This window comes from Aulonocara sp. 'chitande type north' Nkhata Bay, linkage group LG2 (assembly GCF_057382095.1).
Source record: "Aulonocara sp. 'chitande type north' Nkhata Bay isolate Kocher_YH1m ecotype deep benthic linkage group LG2, A_spYH_male_GT1.1, whole genome shotgun sequence".
In the NCBI taxonomy this organism is placed as follows: Eukaryota; Metazoa; Chordata; class Actinopteri; order Cichliformes; family Cichlidae; genus Aulonocara; species Aulonocara sp. 'chitande type north' Nkhata Bay.
In genome coordinates, this window is record NC_141345.1 from 21,506,758 (window position 1) to 21,526,318 (window position 19,561).

A 19,561-nucleotide genomic window follows, 5' to 3' on the forward strand; every position below is an offset into this window, starting at 1 on the left:
CATGCAGCACTGCCATGTAAAGTTGTCAACATACTACTGAATTAGTCTTAAATCCAATTTATTTGTTTTTGCGCGATCAATTAGTATCCAAGTTTTTCTTTCACACACCAACTTCTCTCTCTTTTTTCCCCATCCAAGTTGGAGACAAAGAAGGCAGGAAGAGAAGGCAAGAGAATTGAAAGCAGCAAAATTGGAATCCAATTCAATTTAAGGCCTTTGGTCATTGCCACAGTATTACACATCCATTTCTGACCCGTCCTGAGCCAAACAAAGCCCATCCCAGCACAGGTCAATCCAGCCCTGACCTGACCCACTGTAAAGCTTATCAGCCATTTGCCACTTTTCTGCCCCCCCAAGGGACTCTGGGACACAGTTGGCAAGAGGCACAAATTGGATTCAAAGCTTCTCTCTTCAGGCTAAAAAAATGAGCCATCCAACCCAGAACAGATGGAATTTTGTGTTCTGTTCTCTTGCTTCCTCTTCCCTCTCCTCTCATCTCCAACCCTTCCCTTCTCATGCTCTCCCTCTGCTGCTCTGATGTAAAGCAAGCCAGAGTCCTAGTGGAAAAGGCCACGCGTCAGTGCACATACTGGAAGCTCCCTGGGGACAAGTCAACCCCTGGAGAGAGCTAACGGTGCTGTGACGATATTTAGAAAAAGATTTGTAGGTTGGTAATATAATACAGAAGTTTGCCCCCAAAAAACACATTAGAATACATAAACATGGTAATCATTTTTATACTGCGAATATATACCTATGATGTCCTCCTTAAAAAAAATTGTTTAAAGCAAAAGAATTAAAGCATCATTTTCCATATCTGTCCACACAGCTGTCCGTGTGTCAATGTGAAGCATTCTACATCAAAAGACTGTGACAGGTGGCTTTCAAATATGTTGCATGTTCTCAAGCTATACACATATGCCTTATTCATGAGAGCTGCCATACAGCCATAAGCGATGCAGAGTCAACAAGGATCTCAGTCACTCTCTGCAGATTTGTCAGGAGGGAGGTCTGGATCAATTACCTCATACAGCATTAACCTTGGCAGTGCTTTGTGCCAGCTCAAGGTTGTGGGGGCAATAATTTGGACGCGGGCTGAATTAGCCAACTACTGACCTTCCATGTGCTACCACTGCATGTGAGAGTGAAGGCATAATGTGAAGATATTTATTCTGCCTGACAAATGACCATGCGTGTTCCCTCAGTCGACCAACCCGCGCGCACACATACACGGACGCATGTGAGACAAGCGTACACAGAGTCAATTCCAAACTCCCTGACAGTGCCAAATAAGAAAAGCCACAATGCTAAGTTATGGGATTAAATGAACAACTTCCACACAGTTACTATGTGGACTGTTAAAACTATTTGTAAAGCATCATTTTCAATTTATTTCAAATGGCAGTAACATAGCAGAGAGGATATAATGTGCTAATTGGAAGAAGTATGACTTATATGTATAAATTCAATTCAAATATTCAAAGGATAAATAAAGAAATTGCATATAAGGTCAGCAGCTCATCACATTGATGAAGGTGCCTCATTTTCTATCTAATAGAACAAAGCATTTCTCTTTTATTACTCACATAAAAATAGTCCATGAGTTACCATTCACTGAAGTTTAACTGGGTTAATAAATTGACTTTGTGATTTCATTTTGCAAACTGTAAGAGAGGTGAAAGGCTACAAACAAAGCAACTCATCAAATGTTCACTCACATTCATACTGCAAATTCTCAAAGATTTATTAGTCATGCTTATTTTTATTATAGCTTTGTCAATCTTTGGCTGAAAACTTATAACTAAAATATTTTCGAATGATAAAATGCATTTGTTAGATAAATAATGAAAGCTGAAGTAGGCATGTGGCTGTCCGAGTTCACTAAAAAGCACTGATTTTAGTCCAGGATGAGCAGTATCATCTGCATGTCATGTAAAAAATTTTCTCTTAATCCTCTGCATGAATAAGAAGTACTGCAAGCAAACATGACTGGTTCCTATTTAACCCTGGTCAGATTGCTGGTTATGTCAGTATTTCAAATCCTCTACAGCTTTCCAGCACTTTTTTGGCCAAGGAGACGGGATCTTTGACCCATTCAGAAGATTAAGATAGAGAGGCAGCATTTCATCATCATTACGGAGGTGACTCAGAGTTAGACACACAACGTCCTCTGAGTAATTCACTTGAAAATTTAAAAAGGCACAGCCATACAAATATAGTCAGACGCAAATACAGGCAGCCAGTCAAAATGTCCACTTGTGCATGCCAACATACAAATGCACTCACACTGTAAGCTAGAAGGTAATGTAGAGATGGTGATGTTGGTGAACCATAATCAGTAATCCCTTTGGACAAGCCCCCACTGTGTACTTGGCAAGGGTCACGATTTACACTTTTCTATCATCAGCGGGTGAGAGAAAAAGCCAGTATCACATCCTTTGTGAATTTTCAAGGTCCTGAACTTACTTGTATATCCAACAATGAAACAACAATAAAGAAAGCCGTCACATGCAGCACTGAGAACTTCATCACTGAATTTGTTGTTTATGGTTTGATGCGTTTTGATGTGAAGTGAAAGCCAACAAATCTGTTAGCAAATGGCAAAGACCAGGATGAACTGAAAAAGAGCCAAATTTCTAATGAGGCCTTTGGAGGGTACTGGCTGCTACTTCTGTACAAAGGTGTGTATGTTGCTGCAGAGTCAGAGCCAAGAGTGGCGAGATCTCTTATGTCAACAGGTTCACTAAAACAGACTTGATGAAAATTTCAGGATAAGGCCATGTTTAACTACATTTGCTACCATCTGTCCACAAGACTATCTGGGCTCAACACACTAAGGTCAATCTTTTCTCATTTTGCTGCTGATACAGAGTTTGCACATAGAAGTTTAGCAAATTTAGGCACTATTCACCATCTATAGCATAAAAACGCATGTCCCAAATGTGCACAAAAAAAGACTGTGTACAGGTAAAAAAAACAAAACAAAAAAAACACTGGGAATCTACTACTTACTTCAAGCTCACTTCCACTTCCAAGTAGTTTGCATATTGACAAAAAATGCTGATTTAGACAGTAATTACACGTGGCTGACCAGCTTATAACATTAAATCATGACATTTAACAGGTCTTTATTTTACTTTCCTTAGACCCATAGCTCAAATGTAGTCTCTCTTTTTTGGTGTAAAATGTCTCACCTGTCCCTGCTGAGCTCTTCACCTCTTGAACCATTTACCAAGAGTGAATACAGCCACTTTAGAGCAGCTCTGTGGATGGAGAATCCCCACTTCCAGAGCTTTATTCATGTACCAGGAGAGAGGGAGATCTGACACACTGCTTATGGCTGTGCATATTAAGATTAAAGGAGGACTGAAAAATAATCAAGCACAAAATCCTACCAACAGTGCTGCTCAAGGAAAAGGGCACTGATGCATGAATGGTACTGCTAAACTAGGTGCACAGCATTGTGCAGATATGGGCAAATGTTGGGAAAACAAATGTAGGCTTACTGGCTGATTGTATTTGACACAGGCTTAAGTTAAATATGCAATCTGACTTGGAAGGCATTTTGCCTGAAGTGCACAACAACAGAATATTAATGCGAGCAAGAGGGAAGTTGACATGCAGCACGTATTTTGTCCCCGTGCAAGTACATGAAAGTAATTACCAATCAAAGGTATTCTTTTAAAGCAGTCCACTAACACTAACCTGGTGAAGTCTGTCATCTCCATCATGATCATGCACATCTGCTTGGCCAACACAATGATGTCATTGCCACTGTCGTCCCACTTGGATACCTCTGCATCCAGCTTGCTCTTCTCTTCCTGGAAGCTGGCCACCTGCTCAGCAATCTTTGCCTTCTGCTCCTGGGGCAACTGAGCCATGATAGCCTGAAGGAGGATTTATGAAAAGCATGGATGGTTAGCAAACTAGACCCAAACATACTGTTGCTGATACCATGAACATAAGTTTGGCGGCCATAATCAATGAGTGAGTCTTGTTCGAAACCACGCCTGAGAATATCAAGGCAGCAAGATATCCTACACAACTGTGTGACCCTTTATTTAGAATTTAAACACATGCATAATTGTTCACTATTTGGTGTGTAACTTGCTTTTCAGCAATGTGCCTGAATAACGGTTGCCTGAAGTATCCTCTGAATAAATAAGTAAATAATATTGTTCTCTCATCCCCAAAATTCAAAGCTGGGTTCAAAATTATGTTCAGAGCAAGTGAGTCATATGTAACATATCTTGGAAAAATATGAACTCACCACCTCTGGCCACTGAAGACCAGTATAAGGGGAGTTAGTTACAACTACTTTATTCACGTTAAGATGTATTTATCACCATATTTATCCATCCTTTTGGACTGGAGAGTAAGAGGGCAGCTTCCAAAGAAGGGAATCAGACATCAGCCATTCAGTGAATGAGCCTGTCAGGCCAAAGTAGGCAGACACTTAAGAGCAGGAAATCCAATATCATCACACAAGTGTTCATTCTATTGCTGATAAATGGGACCCTCTCTCTAGAGGCACATAAGCTTCAAAAGAGCTGTTTATGCAGTGCACAGATGGAAAGACTGTACCTAACAAAATAGATCATCTTTGGCGATTTAAAAACAACAACAACAAAAACACTTGAAATGTACCAATGGAGCCATGAGGGATTCTTGAGATCAAGACATGTACAATCTCTCTATATTCTTAAAATATAAAGTTACAAGTAAGTTTAACCTTAAATTTAACAAATTTGGTGCGTAGTACAAATACTGTAGAACTGCAGTTCTGTCCTATCCAAGTGAATGTTGTATTGAAGTAATCTCATGACAAAAGAACACACAAAGCTGGTGTCCAGAGGCACAAAAGATTGGATTCGCAGTGTGTTACACCACGCAGGGAAAACAAAATAACTAGCTGCTCAGTCTTTTTTGGGTAGTTCACAGAGTGCAGACTGCTCAGTCAACAAACATTCACTGGTTCCGTCTGTGACATGGTATCTAAGAGCCAGATGGCATGGATGACTGAAGGAAAGCAAACTGGATGACATAATTCACACAATAAGTCAACTTTAAAGTACTGACTTCAAAGTTGACTTATTATCATCATTTCTTAAAAATTTAAAATTTATTCCAACTCATCTGCATACATGTGTTGTTGCTGAGCTTTATATTTGTCTGCTTTTATTACATTTCCAATCTATGCTTAAAGGTAAGTGAAGAATGTCTCTGTTGCCATGAATACTGTTAAAAAGGTCATTTGCAGTGAAAAACCTCTATTTTTAAAACAGCTAAAATGAGTGAGCAAAAGATTCTGGAGTCACCAACTGTCTTCGGGTAATTAATATAGCTTATAAACAGGTTTACGTGTGCACAAGAGCTTGCATGACTCAGAATAAAAAATTTAAAAAAAAAAAAAGCTGCTTGGCTACTATGACACTTTTCTTCAATAACATTTTAATGATAGATTAATGGGGCCAAATATTAAGAAAAATATCTTAAAGATGCCAGTTTCCTTAAAACTCATGTAAAGTTTTGATCCTCCATCATTGCTCTGTATCAATAGAACAGCTCATCTTTTAGCATTAGCCAAAAAGAGTCCTACTCATCTATAGCCATGCATTCTTTGAGAAACAGAAAAAGTAAGTAAAAGCATAACAGGTCCATTTTAAGTTGAATATAAGAGCTCTATATGGTTAAACCTTTTTCCCCCCATAACTTGAGCTATTGAGAAGACAAGCCATCATCACCAAGTACGTGGGTGAAGTGTTTGAAAAATAAACAATGGCTGGGACAGCATTAATATTAGAATACTGTTAAAAAAGACTAAATATTTCCTGCAAATATAGAAAGACTAATGTATTGGTTCTACTTTTCTCATCTTCAAATTTCATTAGAGATATAAAATTGCTCTTCAAATAAACTATTCCAATTGATGTTATTGCACCAGTCAAGTGATATTTGTCTCATCAAGTATATTTTTAAACCTACCACACATATACACACATACACACACACACACACATATATATTAGGGGTGCAACGATATTCGTATCGATATTGAACCGTTCGATACAGTGCTTTCGCTTCGGTACGCATATGTATCGAACAATACAACATTTGTAATTTATTTTATCAACTTTCCTTCTGACGATGCTGTCTGTGTTGAGCGCTCAGTGAATCTGCGTTCGACTACTCCGCCTAGGCTGCACTGTCGAGCGCAGATCCACTGAGTGCTCAACACAGACAGCATCGTCAGAAGGAAGAGCGCAGGGCAAGCTAGCAAGACAGAAGTTAAGCTCTCCAGATCTGGCGTTTGGAATTATTTTGGTTTTCATGTGACGTATGACCCTGAAGGTAAGCGAGTCATGGACTAAAGTAAAACAGTATGTTGGATGTGCCATGCAATGCTCAATTACATGGGTGGGAGCTAGTGTGTTAGCGCAGTTAGCTCGTTAACGTGTTGGCCGTCTAGCCCCATGCACGGGGCGATCGGCGGTAGCTCGTTAACGGAGATTTGCCGTGTTATGGCGTTAAGGTCATTTCAACGAGATTAACCTGAAAGCACTAGTGGGAACACAACGAATATGACTGCACATTTACGCCGACATCATCCTAGTGCAAAGACAAAAACAACAAGCATGCTACTAACTTTAGCCGAGTCATTTAGACAGCTGTTAGCACATGATTCTCCTTATGCTGCTGAGAATATAGCCCAGAAGAAGCGGATAGTATAGCTTTTATTTTGGAAAGAGACATTTCTCTGTAATAAACTCTCTTTTCCAAAGATGAGTGATTCCTCAATCAGATACAGGGCTCGCAATATCGCTAGCCCGACGTCCTGGGGCTAGCGATTTTTTTCAGTCGGGCTACCAAAATCTATCTCTTCCCTGCCCGTCGGGCTATTGTAGGAAGAAAAATATATGTCAATGCTTTTGCATTCTTTCAGAAATGTAGCTGGGTAATTATGTCATTGGCATCGGTGAGCCACTGTCAATATGTGACATATTGAAATCGCGTTTGAATTTGCGCTTGTTTTTTTGCTTTCACTTTGCAATCGCGCGAACTGTGTATAGAGAGCGACAGCACTGATCTGTGAGTGATGATAATTTGTGCACCAATTCCTCTGACATAGTCTTATTAATCGTTAGCTTACTATGCAAACATGACAAGTGAAATCTCCCGCAGCAAGCTTAAACATGTGAGAGGTTGATCGCGCAGAGAATCGCTGAGCTTATGTGAGTGCGTGTGTAAAAGCAGGAGGATATATATTTCATTTCTTCTGAGCCAAATAAGAGAGGTCAGGGTGAAGAAGTGACAGCCAAAGAAAAGCTTACCACAAAACGGAGAAGTTATGACAAATCAGACTATAAGGCAAAAAGAAAGTGCAGCTTTATGGTTTCATGGACAAAAGAATTTCTGTGGCTGCAATATGACGAGCTAAATAACCAGGGCTGCACATAAGTGGTCCGCAGGTGCGCATTCGCTGTCAAAATAAAAAACGCGCACAAGGGTTAGGGTTAAATTTAAAAACTGTACTTTTGAGTTAAAATATATATTTATAATTTTAATAAATGACAAATTAAAAAGGCATGAACATTTTTTTTTGTATCGAAAAAATATCGAACCGTGAATTTTGTGTATCGTTGCACCCCAAAAAAATAAAAAAAAAAATAATAATAAAATTTTATATATATACATACATATACACACACACACACACATATATACACACATATATACACACACACACACACACACACACATATACATACATATATATAAAAAATATTATAGAGTTGGATGACAATATTCAACTGTGATACTGAAATATGCAGTATCACAGCTAATATTTAACCATGTAAAAATACAGTTAAGCCACACACTGAAGCAACCCATTTTCTCATAGGAAAATACATTTTTGAGATGCGTTTCTTTCTGGGATATTTCACAATTTTTCCCAAAGTATTGTTGCAATTTGATGACCCTTCGTTTTAGAGGAAGAGGAGTAAATACAGAATCAGAACCTCTGAACAACATACCCGTGCACTTTGGCCAGCAATAAGCTGGTCATCCTCTGTCTGCACACTGGTCCTGCTGCGAACATCAAAGTCTTCAGTCTCAAAGTCAGAGTCATCCAATTCCTCTGGAGTCTGTAACAGGACAACAGAGCATGAGAAGATGTCAAAAGAAAGACAAACATCCCAAAAAAAAAAAAAAGTCCAGGAGGAGGGGAGAAAAGAAAAATGGGAGATGAAGTGGAATAAGGTAAGAAAAAGCTGTTTGTACATAAGTGGGGAACATAAAATAATATTGGCATACTACAGCATTGTGAACACTATTAAATAGCAAAACTGCTTACCATCTATGAGAAATGCCTTAGTGCTGCCAGACAGGGCAGCATGAGATAAATGTCTACCCTCTCCACAGCTTGGTAGAGAAACTGTAAACTCCAAATGAATTTGTAAATCAAGTGTAATGTGCTGCCTGTGCATCTTGAGAGGGAAAATGAAGGTATGAGCTGGTACGAAACATATTGGGAGCAAAACACTTTAGAGGCCCATCTGTCGCTATCTGCAGAAAGGCGAGTGAGGCATGAATTGTGTTTTTCCAGAATTTTGCCACTTCATCTCAGATCCTTTACCTCTTGCCCTGAATGCAAAACAAGCCACAGGGAACAATTTGCCATATTATTAATATATAAAATGAACTTTATCTTTGCCGGTTATGCTTCAGGCAAGATACAATATTAAGTGATAGGCAAAAGTTAGTTGATATGTAGGAACAGGGGAGATGATGTGGACAGATAAAGGGACATTAGGATGCAGACGCCCTGGCTTGTGCTTATCCGGCTTTCTCACTACCTCCTTTCTGTAATGAAAAAATAGTTGAAAGTCTCTGAACAATCTTACTCTGCTTTAGGGAATGTAGAGATGTTCTTGTACTCAAGGGAATATGGGTATGGTTTCAGATACAAAAGCTGTAGTGACTCATCGGCATCGCTTTCAACTCAGACAATGCTGTTCAGTGGGGCAGAGATATCACCTGCTGCGGCCTGTTCAACAGATAACCTGTGAACGTGGGAGGCTCAGAAATCATAACTCATGGTGGGCACCCAGTGGGAAACTACTGTGAGAAGTGACAACAATAGCCTGCAGTCTAAAAAAAGACAACATATTGAAAACCTGCTGTCAAGGTAAATGAAGTTAAAACCCACTTTTTCCACATTGTGGGAAAATATGTTAATCAGGTTTTTAGGTGATAATTCTCTGTATTTCTACCGTGTCTGAAAGCTGCAATTATCCATGTCACCTGTAACGCCTTCATGACGCATACATGTACAGATGATATCTGAAATGCAATAATTACAAGTGTACAGGGCAAGAGGTGAAATTATAGCATTATGACAGAGCTGGAAAACAGACATAGCCTTAACCAGAATTTTTTTTCCCTCCTGTTGTAAATATGAATGAGACAGTTCAACACTGAAATAACCCCAGTTTTATTCTTTTTGTGACATTCTGCTCATAGCCTCTGTGGGTTGAGACAATTTTTTCTTCTTTTAGGACAGAGGCAGCAAAATCACCTTGGGCTGTGATGCACCGCACAAATCATACGGTAACAGCTGCCCTCTGTACCTAACTGTCAGTGGCTCGCTGACTTCGAGACCGTTTCATGTCTAGGAGGCATATTCTCTGATGTCACTGGAGGTTGGGAGAGGGGTCTGTCTGCCTGTCAAATATTCAAGGGACATCTAACAGACTGTCTGTGCACTACTTATAGAGGTTAAAGATGAGTCTATCTTAAGCAGCCCCAACCACACTCTTGTCTGTTTTGATTTAAGACTAGGGCCTTGCATGTGGGGATTTTTAGAAAGACAGCAAGAGGGTGGGTTTGTACATGTGAGTGGACATGCCCTGAAGAGAAGCTGTCTCGTGGCCATCTCAGCGCAGCTGTTAGGAGGATTTCATATTTCTTTGGACTCAGAATTGAACGTGCCCACAGAAAAACCCTTGAATGACAGTTTAGCCTGCAATTGAATCAGTCTAGATCAATGCTTTTGATACGCCTTTAATCTTATTATAACAAACAGTAATTAAGACTAAGATTAAAGAGTGTGCTGTGTAGATGCTGCTTGAAATAACAAATGCAGAGATAACACTAATCCATTTTTTTCCTTTGCCTTCTCTAGAAAGTGGTGGGTGAAGGTTCAATCTCATCAGTCTCTCCAGCTGGCACTTAAAGGCAGAATAAAGCTAACAGATACATTATGAGCAAAGCTGCTTAATAAGTCCCGTTAACAGTCACACACGCCAAATTACACCTGCCCACAAATCTACCAGGTAGTATTCAGCCCAAACCATAAGCCCAATGTTCACCGCTGGGTCTGAAACAAAAAGGGTAAGAAGAGTGGAGCTAGGGCAGATGGAAATTAGTCTTAAAATATAGTTCTTTGGCCTGCAATTCAATTAAGGAAAGCCAATTAAACCCTCCATCTTAAATCATTCACTTATTAAAATGCAAAAGCAGGATAATGTTCCTCTTTTCATTTGTTATTGCTTTTTTGTTTGTGGTTGAGCAGGATTATTAATAAGAGTTAAGGACCACTGTCAAAACAAAATGTGCTCTCAAGGCTAGTGTTTTCAATTTTAAAAAAGTGTTGAAAATAATAGAAGACAGCAACCAGCACTTTGTATCTTAGTGTGATAAATACATAATTTGGTACTGTTAAACATGACAAGTGGTTTAAAGAAATTTGCTCCCTACTGAGAAATCAAATTTGGCAGTTTCAGGTACTTTAGCTACAGGGGGTAATATGTTGAAAGACAAAAAAAAAAAAAACAACTTTCCCCCAGAATCTTATTTCCTACAGGCTGTGTGGGTTTCCCCCCTTCACTTTTCTTCATTTTAGAGGAAATATGGATTGAGTCCATTTGTGATTGAATGCCCAAACTGTTCTTAGTGATCCTATGATGAAACGTTTTACCCTGATGGAAATGTTTTCTTCATCCATGGGACACAACTAAAAGGCATTATGCCACAGACAACTAAACCCATTGTTATCCGAAATTGCAAGTCTGTTCAATTAGGTTGGCCACTGCCTGAGACAAGTTAATCATAGGTTCCCAAGACTGCATGTGTACAGGTTCTCACAATTATAGATAAAAAGCTAATCTGGATATTACTACTCATATGGCAACAATAGAGCAACTCCAAGCATATGACTTCTGTTCAAAAGCTGTTAAAAACCACATCAAAAATCCTCCGTCAGAACTCTCACTGTCACAATTTGAAAGAGAAAAATAGATGACAATATGAAGCCTTACTTTGCATTAGAAATAATAAATTCGATTTAAAAAAAAAGAAAGAAAAAAAAAAACATGCAAACAAAAACAAAACTGTGCAACTCACTCTGATCATGAGGACAGCCTTACGGATGTCACGAATGCCATCATACACCAGGCGCGATGCATCAATGAATTCGTTCTCATCCACAGGCTGTGAGGGGTTTGCACTCAAGGCTTCCACTGCAGACTCCACTTGCTCTGTAAACCGTGGCATGACTACAGGAAGCAGAGATGAAGTTGATCAGTTCCTTTATCAATCTGATGTGGCTTTTCCTGACAGCTGTATGTTGAATGAATTGTGTCGGCAGTGTAAACCGTACACAACTCACTAACATGTAAGCCTCATTTCTACCGTTTCTGTACTGTCAGAAACAAATAATAAAGCAGCTGTATTGATGCTGAAAACCTCTGTAGGTCTTTTTTTTCCTACAGTAAAAACTGATCAGATAGCGTTCCATAAGCAGAACTGACAATGTTGTTAGATACACTTCTGTAAATATTTATCCTTATATCAGAGTAATTTACCTTGGGCCTATTTTTCATTTTACATCCATCACATTTCTCTTAGTGTAACTTGGGTTATAAAGCTACTTGACACATACTGTTAGTCTAGTAAGGAAATTACATTAATCGACTTATCAGTATCAATCGCCCCAGTGATAATATTGAACAATAGTTCTGGTCTGATGTTGAATTAAAATTAAATGCAAACGAAGATAGTGGTGTCAGAATTCATAATTACAAAGTGTTATATTAAACCTAATGAAATTTGCACTGGTGTCTACTCAATGCCTTAAATGAATGCACAGAATGCTCTGGAGGACTCACCAGGACATATGCATAGACACCACTTAAAGCACTGCATTAAGAGAGTTGCATTTTGCTGCAACTTCATGAGAACATCATGGGTGTCAAGATGCAAATGTTGAGGGAGGGAGCAGCAGGATTAAAAAGCAGATTTGGTTTTGTGTTTACAACCTCCAGGCTTTTTCAGTCACAGTGATTACTCTCCTTAAACTATCACAACTGACTCTTTCAAGTAAGTTCCCATTTAAAAAAAAAAAAAAGTGTTAATAAATAACTGTATTGTTAGTGAATCCATAGATAATGAACTTTAAACATTCTTACTAACTGGTGGAAAACATTGTATAAATGCACCTCAACATTCAGACAAACTGAAAATAGAGGCTAATAAAGATTTATTTTGCCCTGGTGAATATTGTCCCCCCTCTCTCTATTGCATTGCAAAATATTTTTTGGAATTTGTCCTTTGAAGGACAAAAAACCTCCACACATTAAACTGCAATATAATAGCACAGGTGGAAGGAACTGTAATATGACTCAGTCTTTGAACCTATGACAGATTGATTACGTCATAATTTGGATTAAAACAGAATACTACTGAAGGGTTAACAGTGACCGTCATGTCATACTGACTAGTAATGCAAGCTGTGTGAGAGACCATATCACACAATGCACCATAATGAATTGTGGAAGAACTCAAAATGTCTCAGGCTCATTCAACAGAAAATTGCATTTCACAAGCCAATTCTAGATTCATACAAGTTGCCTTTTAAAATGCCACCAGCACTCAAATGCTCAAAAACATCCAAAGCAAAGACAAATCAAATAAAGGGCAGACTTCTGAGAAACAACTTTGCAGGCAGATACTAGTGTGGTTTTAGCACCAGGCAATGTACCAAAGATAAAGTGGATGGAGCAGGGTCTCTCCACCTTTTTAAAAATAAAAAGTAAAGATTTTAGAGGCTTTTTGATCAAATTAAATTAAAGGAAATTCTTTATACATGTGTATGACTACTAATTTGTACACAAATACTCCAACAGTACAGTGCACCACATTACAGACAACCTGTCTAAACATGCATACCTCTGGTTCTGTTTGTAAAAAGTGCTGCGTTTGTATTGTACTAGTACTACCACCACCTATAATAAATATATAAGCATAACCAAAATAAGCTCATTCTTGAAAGCAACTAAAGCTATTCTCAAAATAAAAATAAAATCTTAGGAAAGAACAAACAAACAAACTTGTGATCTACAGATTCTCCTAGTCTGCAAGAGCTTAACTGGGGGACCCTATTATCTTAAAGCCCTTTAGTAGTTAATCTTTTTATACTCTTGTCAACCGTTTTTACACAAAAACAAGACAGACATCAAAGAAAGACTATCACGCTCATGCCATTATGGCCCCTAGTGTGTCAGTCCATGTAAGTAGATCATAAATACCATATTTTTCGGACCATAAGGTGCACAGGATTATAAGGCCCACTGTCGACAAATGGGTCTGTTTTCATACATAAGGCGCACTGGATTATAAGGCGCATTAATCGAAACAAAACAGATAAGTCAAACTTTACTCAACTCATTCCTCTTGCTTCCTCCACTTCCTTACAATTGATTCATTAATGTTGAATTCGCTGGTAGCTGCTCTATAAACACTGGAACAACAGTATGTTGTTCCAGTGTTTTTCTAACTTTTGCTATGTAACTTTGCACTGTCCACTTTCTGCTGTAACAAAACAAATTCCCCACGTGTGGGACTAATAGAGGTTCTTATATTAATGACTAACCTCATATTGTGGCTGGATTATCTCAGTTGTTCTCCCCTACTGAAGTTTGGTCCGTTTACAGTAATTTTCCATGCAATTGCATTTGTCAAAAAAACCACATTGGGAACTTTTATCAAGTGGAAAAAAGTTAGTGTTCATTCTCCAGGTTCACTGTGTTATGCTTTGGTATGCTAACATAAATGTGTCGCTAGAAATCTCTCAGTCAGAACAAGATATATCGTGTTTAGTTAACTAGCAAAACTAGCGAGCTAACTTTCTGCTAACTTCTAACTCCGTTAAATTTAATATATTCTGTTTTCATGGATGCCTGGATGTTAAACTTAATTGTTACACCTGGTAAAGCAGCAACACTGATCATTTTATTAAAGATGAAAGAATTTACAGTGTTCGTTTGACTTTGGGGCCTGACGCGGAATACGGTAGCCATAACGCTCAGACAATCCATCAAGCGGTGCGGCTTCGTAGCTCAGCAAAGTCCTACTAAAACATTTCGACAGATTTTTGAGCGGCGTGTACCACATAAAACCGGCTCGAAGTCAGTAAACAGCCAGAATTCATAGATAAGCTGCACCAGATAAGGCACACTGCCGAGTTGAGAACATTAAAGGATTTTAAGTGCACCTTATAGTGCGGAAAATACGGTATAAGTGTTAACCACACAATGTATATAAAATATGGACACAGCAACCATGACGCCATCCATGCCCATGGACCCACTGCCTTCTCATTTAACTTGGAGTAACCTACATTAGCAAGTGTTACCGTGTCTACCCTCTCAGTATTTGTCTAAATTTATTTAGTAGTAAACTTGTTTCTGTGGTACCTGTATCAGTAAGGAGCTTTGTTGCCTCCAAAACCTTCTCTGTGTAGACTCCAGGTTCATAATTGTCCATCTCTGAAGTAACCACATGGACAACTCTGGCAGCACGGCCTCGAATAGCCCCGGCGGTACGGTCCAAACCATCAACATCTTTCTCTTGCAGAGCAATGACACACTTATTCACATCCTCCAGGATGTGGTTCTCTGGGGACATAAAGCAGTGTGAAATTATTAGTGTACAGCCCGGACGGACAGTCAGACCTCTCCACACACACCCACACTTTATTTTAATCAAAACGACTACAGTATAATATGATACATAATGTGACAGTCTAAAAAAAAAATTATTAGGAAGTTCTCATTCCTGAGTTAGTCCTGAAATTAAAAGCCACTGAAAAACTCAAGTACATAATATGCGTTTGTTGGAAGGTATGGGTTTGAAAACCAATTCTTAGAATACTTATTAATGAGCGCCTATAAAATGCAAATGTCCACTGTGTAAATTACAGTCTGTCCTTGGCTGGAGGTCAGAGAAGCCACTCTGCTTAATGCTTAATGAGGACTCTAAACCATTTGTGTGCTTCAACATCCATGACAGGATGTCAAATATAGATGTAGTTCTGTTCATGCTTCTGGGTTTTTCTCTATAGCGCATAATGATACCTTGGAGAGTGAACCGATGCTTGTTGTTGGACAAAGGGAGAATTAAGATGGCTTATGCATCTTACATACATACGTTATATTTTAAATCAAATAACAGTGGTTAGTACTGCACTACAATCTCAATCACTCTGTTGTGTGGATAATGGTGACAAATATGGTCTTCTACGTTTAAACATTTTGCTAAGGCCACGTCAGATATATATATATATCTGAGAAGTGTACAGCGTGACTGCGACTCACGAGGAAACACTACTACCACAGACCGTATAAAAAGGTTTTTCCTCCGTTATGCACTGCGTTTAGTCTATAAGCATCACGAATAATAAAATCCAGACCATTACAACTATTTGGAAAAACTTATTTTGTTTCCTCATGGCTATGACATGCAAATGAACAAGACTTACCAGACACACAAAGGAAGTCATCAATGGAGGTTATGTCATCGACAGCATCAGTGAGGACACGAACCTGCTTCTCCCACTGCTCCTTGAACAAATCCATATTGTCCTGGGCCACCTTACTGTTGGGCTTGGCAGCGAGGGCTAACGCTGCATTAATCACCTGTAATCACCCAATTACAACCATTAAAGCTCAATTACAACATAGCCTTGAGCCACAACATTAGCATAGGTTGATTGCACGAAGACCCCATTCCCTAGCTCAATGTTAGGATTGAATTAGGAAGAAAATTAATTTCTAGAGGTGATTACAGGGAGTGTTTTTAGATACTGACTAGGGCAAAAATAATAGATTGTTTGTTTTGGACTAAGAAACATCTGTGGATATCATAGCTCAGGATGAATGGGACTCATTAGATGAGCTTAAAAAGAGCGTTAGCAGCAGGTGTGTGGAAAAAATGGACTCAATGGTCAAAAGATTGACCACACACACACACACACACACACACACACACAAAAGGGAGGTTAGAGACGTAAACAGATTTCAACTGTTGTTTGCTGAAGACAGTATGTGCTTGCAATTAAATTTATTGACTTTTGGATGTGCTCCAAGACCTGAGCTGGGTGACAGCTGGGGGCAAACATACCTGGGGGCAAAGACTTTCTAGTTGAGATGCAGCCATACGGACCAGTTTTACCCCTTCCTCATTGTTGGAAATGGAGCATGCCAGATTTGCCACCTACAATGAACAAAAAACAAAATTGTTAACCAAAGGCAAGAAATCTCACAAAAAAAAAACAACAACAAAAAACAACATGTGTGATTACCCTGCTAGATGTTTGTTTTCAGTACAAAGCTTTGTATCACGCTTGGCTGAGGCGTGGAGCTATAAATTATTCAAATAAAAAGGAAGAAAACCACAGTCAAAACTAAATTGTTCATATTCAGTGGTGGTCTTTTTTTGTTTATAACCCTCAATCAATATAACATTTGTTAAGACAATTTCAGTTTGTTTTAATATACTTTCAGCACATTTTCACAGCAAGTAACAAAACCGATAGCTGTGATAAATATTGATATTTGTAATAAGAAAATAATCACAATATGAAAATTTAAACACTTAATTGCTAGTGTCTGTCTTTCCATTGCTTGAAATGGTCCCTCTAACTCACAGGAACCAATAAGTGCAGTGTTGGCTCAAGCAGAGTGGGTGTTAGCAACCCAAATCATTTATCCATTTTGTTACCATTCCTCTCGCCACAAATCTCAGATGCTGCGAGCCTGTTCTGAATAAAGGCAGCACTTTGAACGGGGCACTGCACTAATTTTGAGAAAAAACAGAAACAAACGCCATACATACTGTAGATACATAATTAAACTTGGATAAGTTCATTATGGTAGCCTGGTTTAGGGATTCTTCCGTCAGAAATGGAGCAGCTCTGCAATACAACTAATCCCTGTGGAATACAAACCCACTGCTGTGGATTAATTTATAAAGCTGCTAAAAAGGATACAATATGATGACACAGAGGGAGAAACCAAAAAAGTAGGAAGAAAAACAAAAGCCGAGCTGTTGGGAAAGTTCTGTATTCAATTCCCAGAATAAAAGTAAATTTCACCAAATGGAAATCTAAGTTGTAGCTGGTTAACTCAAGGATATCGTTATTCTCAGTGACTGAATCACAAGACTGCCAGATTGCCATTACGCTCCTGGAGAGGCAAATATTAATGACACTTTCAAAAAGTGAGCAGTAGAGTGAGAACGGGAGTGCTAAACTAAGCAAATCTTGCCTGCAGCTGCTAACATCAGTAATTTTTTTCTGTCTTGACTAAAATAAAGCTCTCCTACAATTATCTCTAAATAGTCTTTCATACTCAAGTTTTACATTAGACATCTACTTATAGCGACATAAATTTAGGTCAAAGGCTTTGAAGATTCCCATTTTGGTTGGCATATACTGGCAGCAATGCTGTAACAGAATGCCTGGGATGTGAGGAACTGCGCCAAAATGGGATTATTCAACAGATAGAAAATGTGCTGAAACATAATCAATTACAAAGGACTAAACCAACTCATGACAGCAAAAGCACTAGGAGTCCAACAGCTTTGCTCTTATTTTTGTATTCCCACACATAAATCTGTTAAAGTTTGGTCACTAATTTACTACTTTACTGACGTCTGGGTCAAAAAGCACAACAAAACTGTCAGCCAAGGTGACACACTGAATTTTAAAACGTACATTAATAATATGTCTGATTGGAGCAAAAACACGAGGTTGGAAAAGGAATGAACAAAGCTCAGCTTAGGCATTCAATTTATCTTTTTCCTTTAATCAACTTCTATTCAAAAACAGGTTTCTGTGATGATATTCTTCCTCTGGTACCATTAACAGACAGGGAAATAATACTTATTAGAAAATAATACTTATTAGAAAAAACAAAAAACATCTTATTTGATGGGCTGGTGCATCACTGGCTGCCAAAGTATTGCATTGAGGAGCCCCTTTCAAACCTTAAAATGTCTGAGTAATTTGCTGATGAGAAGCACTTTCTTCACTGTGTAGCTAAAGCACTGAAACATTGATATAAACATATTCTACATCGCTATTCAAACATACTGGAACCAGAGGGAGAACATTTAGTAATCCATGAGGACGAATGAAGAGTGGTTACATGAAGAAAAACTGGAAAGACCTGTGTTTTTACTTGCACGATCTTTCACAAAAGCTTTTGATGACGCCCCCTGTGAACCACTGGGAAAGGAGATGTTTCTGCATAGAGAGATGCCATTCCACTTGCAACACTGTACCATACCATTTAAAGTATCAGGGGAGCCCGACTTTACAGTCTATGCAAACAATTACAAAAGTGCACCCGTTTTCTTACCTTCCTGTCCTACAGAGCTATTCCTTAATACACAACCCCTTGTTAAAGAAGTACTCTGTCATCAACAATACGTACAAACCCAACTCCAAGAAAGCTGAGACATTGTGTAAAATGTAAAAGTGAAGAAAAAAAAAAAAGCAATGATTTACAAATCTCAAACCCATATTTCTCACAGTGAACATACCAAACATATGTTAAAGCTGAGACACTGGGGTTGCATTTATTTGAAATAACTATGGCCCTGTAACAGTTATCCCAATCAAGCAGTTGCACTAAGGACAGATAATCCAACAAACTACAAACTTATGCTAATATCATGGATAATATATTTAGCATAAAATATCTTAATCACTGCAGTGGTTTAGTATCAGTGCTATTGAGCCAAGTATACAACTGCAGTGTGACCGTCCATACATCAAGCTTAAAAAAAAAGTTATTGATGTTCAGGTCTAATGGATAAGGTATTCAGACACCAAATCTTTTTAAAATAAAAGGGTGTACAACTGGTCATTCACATGTCAATGACATAATACCACTGACAGGTAAGATTAAATACACTGATTAACTCCATGCACTCATGGAAAAGCTGATTACCAAGAGTTGTTTTACTGACATGAGGGAACACAATATTTAGTGACCGGTTTTAGAGTTATGGATAATGGGTGCAAGTTTGTTGTTGTTGTTTTTTTTAAACATTAAAAAAAGCAAGCTTTAGGGCAATGCTTAATTTTTTTTCTTAAACAAAAGAAATCCTTAGGTGGGGTTTACCAGTAAATTCACTTTCCACTGCTGATTATACCATCAGTAATGCACATCTCTGCATCTCAACCTGCTATGTAGCACATCTTTATGACTTATAG

At 38.5% G+C, this 19,561-nt stretch overlaps 1 protein-coding gene across 1 annotated transcript in view; it reads right to left on the minus strand.

Moving 5' to 3' along the window:
* The window catches only part of ctnna1 (catenin (cadherin-associated protein), alpha 1), a 77,608-nt gene that overhangs the window by 15,484 nt on the left and 42,563 nt on the right, over positions 1–19,561 (minus strand). The window contains exons 10-15 of the mRNA XM_086309904.1: positions 16,462–16,554; positions 15,821–15,977; positions 14,757–14,957; positions 11,407–11,558; positions 8,037–8,147; positions 3,706–3,887 (exon numbers count right to left, since the gene is read on the minus strand). Of these exons, the coding sequence (XP_086166030.1) occupies positions 3,706–3,887; positions 8,037–8,147; positions 11,407–11,558; positions 14,757–14,957; positions 15,821–15,977; positions 16,462–16,554 (896 nt within the window). The remainder of the gene's footprint in view (positions 1–3,705; positions 3,888–8,036; positions 8,148–11,406; positions 11,559–14,756; positions 14,958–15,820; positions 15,978–16,461; positions 16,555–19,561) is intronic.